Raw genomic sequence first — 6,685 nt, forward strand, 5'->3', positions numbered from 1 at the left:
AAGATATTAAAAAATTAGTCATGATTCATATGCTTAAGTATGAGCAGGAAGGATTCTCCTTTTCTCTATTATGAGGGATTTGTTTTATAGTTTTTAAGATAAAAACAAGGGAGATCCACAGGATGAAATACCGAGTGGACGAAGCTGAGCTCACTTGTCGGAGGAGGGAGGAAAAACCAGTGCCGACCTTAGGGGACCTGAAAGCATGTTCTCCACCCTAGGAACATGTTGATGTGGACTTTGAAACTGTTGGTTTTTTAAAACAAACCAAAGGACAAAGAAGAACCAAATGTTCTAATGTTGCTTTTATTCCAAGAATTCTGTGGACTCCACCCAGACACCATCACTGGTGCCAGCTCATGCCACAGCACCCACACACAACAGCACCATGAGGGCATCCAGGGCCCCAGGGAGCCCTGAACCCCACCAGTCAATGTGACTGAGTCCGCCATCAAGGGCTGGCCTGGCCAGCCCCAAGTGGTCCCTCTGTGTCCCCCACTCCTCGGGCGGGCGAGAAATGGGACTCAATGCCCCTCTACCCAGGTTTCCAGGGTCTGTGTGTGCCCTGCAGCTCTATCTCAGAGGGCAACGTGTGGTCCCCACTCAGGAAGGGGCCTCTGCAGTCATGGGCTTCATCTCTGTTCAAGAAGCTCCAGTGGCCCCTGCTTAGAGCTCCTGCTCAGGCAGAGAGTACCATATCCTTGGGCCAGAGCCAAAGTCACTGTCCTCTAGAGCCTGGGACCAGGCCCTTGCAAGGTGGCTAGGAAGCTGCTACAGCCTCTGTGGGCTGGATCAGCATAGTGGTAGCCTGCAGCGGGTAGTAGCGGCCTCGCCAAGTCTTCCAGAAGATTCCCTTCTTACGCTGCTGCCGTTGCCGTGGGATGGAGCGGAAGTACTGGCCATTGAGGTTGGAGTGGCCACAGGTGCCAAACCACCAGCCACCTGAGGAGGGCAGAGGAGAGGGGACGTGGTCAAGTCCTTGGGTCTCCACATGGAGATGGAGATGAGGATGGGGTAGGGGGTGAGACTGGGCCTCAGACTGTTCACATTTTAAATGGGAAGGGTCTGACAGTAATTGTCAAATGGTGTTCCAAGATACCCAAGGTTATGACAAAAGCAATCTCAGGGGCCCTGGGCATCCCCTACCCATAATCGCAGTAGATCTGCTTTCATAGTCTGTGACCACAGCCAGTTATTTGTGTATTCCTGGCACATGGCTAATATTTTTTACTTTCTATGACCAGCATACATTGCATTAATTTGTGTTAGCTTGAACCATATGAAATGATCAACATTCCATCTTTTTTTTTTTTGACCCATCAGAAGGTGATCCCCTGTTTTACTTCACAAAACCCAAGCTCTGTCTCTGATTTCAAAAACACACAGCAAGGGTGATCTGGGTGGTTCTGCTCCATGCCAGCCCCCCTCCCACTAACGTCTCACTGGATTTTCCTAACGATCCTAGGGACTGAGCACCATTTTAAAGATGGGGAAACAGGTTGGAGAAGTTACAGCAGCAAGCAGCCCAAGCGCACACAGCAAGTAAGGAGAAAGTGGGGGAAGGAAACAGATGCATTTGGGGGCTGAAGGCTGGCTGGTCAGGGTAGGGGCAAAGCTGCTCACCAGAGAGGCTCTTGGCACAGTTCAGGTCCCCGCGAAGGTCATGGTCCTGGTCCCACGTGGAGAAGGGCAGAGAGAGTCCACTGGGCGTGATGGTGGTGGCACCCAGCTCGCTGGCCACCGGCTCCGTGAGCTGCAGGCTGTAGGCTGTGTCCTCACCTCCCAGGTGGACAGGAAACTGCAGCGATTCGGCGTTGCCCTCCCAGTCCTTGAGCTGCACAGCCAGGCGGCTGCCACGGTCCCCTGTGATACTGTGCATCTTCTCCAGGCCCAGCCAGAACTCGCCTACAGCGGGAGGGGCTGCCTGGTGAGATGGGCCCACCTCCATGGGACCCTCCTCCTCCCCTGCCTCTGGTCCTGCTGGAAACACCCACCTTGGGGATCCCCGAAGCCTGTCTTGTAGGCTTCCCAGGGCCGATTGAAGTCCACAGAGCCATCCTGGCGCCTCTGAATCACTGTCCAGCCTCCATCTACCCAGAGAGGCACAGGTCACCAGAAGGCTCCTCCTCATAGGGGACCCTGGCAACCAACCCTGAGACCCCCAAACCCAGGAGAGTCACATTCCCCTCACTGTTCCCAGGAGGACTGGAGGAAGGTGAGGCAGAGGGATGACTACTATGGGCCACCAGGCAAGGGCTCGTGCTAGATCTCAGGTATCTATCTGTGTGTGTGTGTGTATGTGTATCTGTGTGTCTGTGTGTGTTTTACTCAGGATTGAACCTTTTTAAGACAGGGACTTGCTGAATTGCTGAGGCTGGTCTCAAACTTGGGATCCTTCTGCTTCAGCCTCTCAAGTAGCTGGAATTGTAGTCTTGCCCTACCGTTCCCTGCTAGGCTACAGGTGGTAACCCCAGGAACCTATCTGTGAGCTTGCGATGGACGGCAATGGGGAAAGGGCTTGTTTTCATTATTGTGTTTCTGGTGCTGGAGATGGAACCCCAGGCTTTATGGGCGCTGAGCATATGCTCTACCCTGAGATACACAGGGCTGCGTTTTCGAGAAAGACACTAGGGCCCGTGAATGGCAAGAGGGTTCCCTGGAAGGTCAGTACATCCTACCTGAGGTCATTTTGCAGTTGACCAGGAAAGGTGGGGACCCTTGAGGCTGGATCTGGAACAGTCCACTTTGTCTCTCACCAGCTTCAAAGAGCTCCTGGCAGTCCCGGGGCAGTCCTGAGGGCAAACAGAGAGAGGAGGTGAAGCAGCAGAGACGCCCCTGAGGCCTCAGGAGGCAAGCTGTATGTGGGTGATGAGTAGGTGAGATGCAACCCTGATCTCATGACCCTTTCCTACATCTGCCTAAACTCTTCCATGGCTCCCTATGGCCTTCTCAGTGTAATCTATAAGGCACCTTCAGGAGCAGCCTTTGTACCCACATTCCTTCCTCTCAACGCTGCACCTCCACCCTTCCTGGCCAAATCAGCTTCTTTCCTGTTCCCCACCACCTTCCTTGTATCACATATCCCCCTACCACAAGGACTTTGCACATGCTGGTCCCTCTGTCTCTCTTCCCTCAGTAACCGCTGTGGGTCCCGGTTTCCAGAAGAATGCCTTCCCTCACCCCTAGACCAGACTTGACCTCCCAAAATGAACATGAAGGCTTCCTGCTCCCCCACATTAGGGTCATCTGGTGGTGGCTCCCCACTCCTCCTACTGAGTGGGGGCTCCAGGAGGCCAGGGATAAGGGGCAGCTCTGACCATAGGCACCTGGCTCTACCCTGAGCTTAGCTTGCAGCCCGTACTCAGTGAAGAGTTGATGCATGAATGATGGCAGGAGTTTGATGGGGTAGGAAGCAACCGCCCGGGTGAGCTGAGCAAAAGGGCTCTCTGCTCATACCAGGGAACACTGATCACAGCTGGATGAGGCTTGGGGACAGAGACTTTGCCCAGGGTCCCAGCTCTGAGGGGGAGAGGGCTCAGGATAGAGGAGAGAAGGAGGAAGGAAGAAAGGGGGAGAGAAGGAGGAAGAAGAAAGGGGGAGAGAAGGAGGAAGAAGAAAGGGGGAGAGAAGGAACCTGGCCTTGGGTCATGGAGACTGGGGAAGGACGGCCCCCAGCCCAACCCAGATCGGCCTGGAAAGTAGAGGAAAGGTCACCAGGGGGAGGGGCAGGGCCAGGATTCTCAGCCAGTGTGTCCACACCGCAGCAGCAGAGGGGCAGGCCCAGAAGGACACTTCCCGGCCCCTCAGGCAGCTCCCCTTTCCCCTACTTTCCTCTCATCCAATCAGGACAGGCATGAAGCCAAGCCACCAATGTGGTCTCCATTAGCTCCAGCTGTTTGTCTCTCAGAGCTCTGAACTTTCCCCGACTTGGCCAGGCTGAGTCTGGGAGTCCTAAACCACCCCGCACACCCCCCTTCTCTTCCACACATCTCCCTGTCTGGGCCTGTGCCTGCTGGCCTCAGAAACTCCTCATCTAAGATGACGGCTTGGGAGGGCTCCCTGGGACCCTCACCATGCTGAGACGCCAGCCCTCTGTGGAGAAGAGGGAAGGAGTCTGGGGAGCAAGGGAGCCCTCAAGACTGCAGGGCTGGGTGTGAAGCAAGGGATCCACACTTTCACCCAGTTGGCTGTAGACGGTCACAGATGCTGGGCAGGGTGACAGCATGGCTGTGAACTTAAGAGTGGGAACTGGGAGCCTGTGTCACACACACACACACACACATGTTGTTATTTGAGATTGGGGGGAACTTGGGACATACACAATGAAAGACCTAAAACCTGTGATGGCAGGAAAAGCCTGGTGTGTGTGTGTGTGTGTGTGTGTGAGTGTGTGTGTGTGTGTAGGTTCAATGGGGACTTTGAGGACAGAAGTGGCAAGAGTCAGTGTGTGGGGGCTGGGGTTGTGGCTCAGAGGTGGAGTGCTCGCCCAGTATGCACAAGGCACTGGGTTGATCCTTAGCACCACATAAATGTAAAATAAAGATATTGTGTCCACCTAAAACTTAAGAATAAATATTTTTTTTAAAAAAGAGTCAGTGTGTGGCCTGGGAGCTGGGGGCCCTGCCACAGTTTCCCTTCTAGATTCATGCCACAGGAGTTCTTGGAGTGCCAAACCTCAGAAACCCCCACCTGGTACCTCCCGTCTATCATACCCTCCCATAAAGTCCTCCCCCTCAGGATGGTGTCCCTGAGGGATACTACCATCTCCCAACACCCCTGAAGCTTAAGTTCCTTGTGGTATCTCTTCCAACCCTGGCTCCAGTTGGTGGCCAGCAGGATTTCAAAAAAAGCCCTCTGGCTTGCTGAGAAGATGGGTGCAGTGGTCTGCCTGCACAGGTCAGGGCTGAGGAAGGAGGTGCTGCCGTCAGCTTCAGGAGCTGGGACCCAAGACCAGAACCTCTCTCCTTATTACAGTGAATCTGACCAAGGGGCTGGGAACAGGAATGGCAAATGGAGGGGCAGGGAAGTGCCGGAGGACAGCAGAGGTCCAGACACTCACTGTGAAGGCGGGTGGTATTGTGTTCCAGGCCAAGTGGGGCCATCTTGGGTAGCCTCTTTCTTTTGGCAGGCTTGGTCACTCCATTGTCAAGGTGTGGGGGAGTCAGGAGGCCAACCTGGGACAGGACAGGAGAAGGGGGAGGGTGTCAGGTGGGTTGACTCATTCGGCTGCCTTACCTGCCTGGCTCCATGATGGGACCTTCGGGTCCAGCTTTGACCTCTCTCCCCACCTGGGTCAGGCTTAGGGTACCTGGCTCTGCAGATTCTGGATTCTCAGGTGCTGCTTCTCCAGGTGTCGCTGTTGCTGGGCCACCTTCTGGAACAGTTGTTCGATCCTGCTGTTCTGAGCCTTGAGCTGCGTCTGGGGAAGGGTGCAAATTTTGGTGAGGACCGGTCCTATATCTCCAACCTCCCTTTTCATCCACCCACCCATCCTTCCAAATGTCCATGCTTTGAACCCCCGGCATGGTACCCAGTGAGCCTCGGCTGTGTTCTCCCTTCCCACCCACACAATTCCAGACCAGAAAGGGAGTTGGCAAGAGTGCCCAAGAGCCAGCGTTAGCAGGCACGCATACCTGCAAGCTGCGGAGGGTCTCGGGGACCGCCTCGCCCCCGGGAACCCGGGTTTCGGGGATCGCCTCACCACCAGGAACCACGCTCTCGGGGGCTTTTGAGGGCTTGGAGGACGCCTCAGACCCCTGGCAAGCAGCCCCGCAGGCGGCCAGGCGCTGCTCCAGCGCGCCCAGCTGTCCACGGGTGCGCTCCACGTGTTCTCGCAGCCCGTGGCCGAGCTGCAGCAGCCCGTGGGCCAGCACGTTCATCTCGTCCCAGGACGCGAAGCGGGGCGGCTCGGGCGGCGCGGGGCGGCCCTGAGCGCTCAGCAGCCCGGCGGTGGCGGCGCACAGCATCAGGGCTGCGCCTGCCGTCGGAACGCAGCGCATGTTCTTGGTCGGCCTGGATGTGGGGACGCAGGGACTCGGTGCAGGGACGCAGTGGCTCGAAATGCTAGGGCTGGAGACGTGGAGAACCTGGCGGAGACTCGCTGGGGTGCCGAAGGCAGCGGGAAGGAATGGATCTCGGCCTCAGGTCCGCTAGGCTCGGCTTGACCTCGCAGCGCCCAACGCCCTCTTTTATAAACCGGGTGCGGGAGTGGGAGGGGGAACCTCGGGGGCGGGGCGCGGGGAGTGCTGGGGGCGGGGCGAGCGGCCTAGGGTGGGGTCCTGTGTGTGGTGGTTATAGGGGGTGGGGAGCCTTCTGGGGCCCGAAATTCTGGCTCCCCTCGCCCTGCGCCAGGCTCTGGTTGGCCTTCCTCTGTGAACCGTGGGAGACGTGACTGGCGCTTCCTCTAAGACCCCCATGCTGCCCCCGCTGTGTTCAGTGGGGGAAAGGCAGATCGCATCTGCCGGGACATTCCTGAACCCCTTTGCGAGGCAGAAGTTGGGGAAGAGGGTAGTGAGTACTGCGTGCGAGGAAGGTCCCTCCCTGGTGCGCAGAGTTCCAAGGGGTGGGCGGGGAGCCCGGGACACCTCAACCTCCTGGTCTCAGAGGCTTCCTATGATCTCCAATTCCAAGACCAGACTGGGGCTCCTGGCTCCCAGGGTTGTCTGAGGCCTCCCACGCCCCTTCC

At 56.8% G+C, this 6,685-nt stretch overlaps 1 protein-coding gene across 1 annotated transcript; it reads right to left on the bottom strand.

The window, feature by feature from the left end:
- Positions 1 to 290: 290 nt before the first annotated feature.
- Angptl4 (angiopoietin like 4) lies at positions 291 to 6,174 on the bottom strand. The gene is made up of 7 exons (XM_027954973.2): positions 5,634 to 6,174; positions 5,309 to 5,419; positions 5,060 to 5,174; positions 2,679 to 2,792; positions 1,995 to 2,090; positions 1,624 to 1,905; positions 291 to 942 (listed from the first exon to the last, which is right to left on the bottom strand). Exons 1-7 carry the CDS (start codon positions 5,997 to 5,999, stop codon positions 761 to 763), a joined length of 1,266 nt encoding a protein of 421 aa, XP_027810774.1. The 5' UTR covers positions 6,000 to 6,174; the 3' UTR covers positions 291 to 760.
- Between the last annotated feature and the right edge of the window lie 511 nt (positions 6,175 to 6,685).

Source organism: Marmota flaviventris, chromosome 1, assembly GCF_047511675.1.
Source record: "Marmota flaviventris isolate mMarFla1 chromosome 1, mMarFla1.hap1, whole genome shotgun sequence".
In the NCBI taxonomy this organism is placed as follows: Eukaryota; Metazoa; Chordata; class Mammalia; order Rodentia; family Sciuridae; genus Marmota; species Marmota flaviventris.

Bases quoted from the DNA above. Each gene is read 5' to 3' on its own strand.
- Angptl4 (XM_027954973.2), bottom strand. From the start codon at position 5,999: ATGCGCTGCGTTCCGACGGCAGGCGCAGCCCTGATGCTGTGCGCCGCC. The intron at 5,420-5,633 runs GTATGCGTGCCT...ACCCTTCCCCAG, and splicing joins AGACCCTCCGCAGCTTGCAG to ACGCAGCTCAAGGCTCAGAA. The intron at 2,793-5,059 runs GTGAGTGTCTGG...GTTTGCCCTCAG, and splicing joins CAATACCACCCGCCTTCACA to GACTGCCCCGGGACTGCCAG.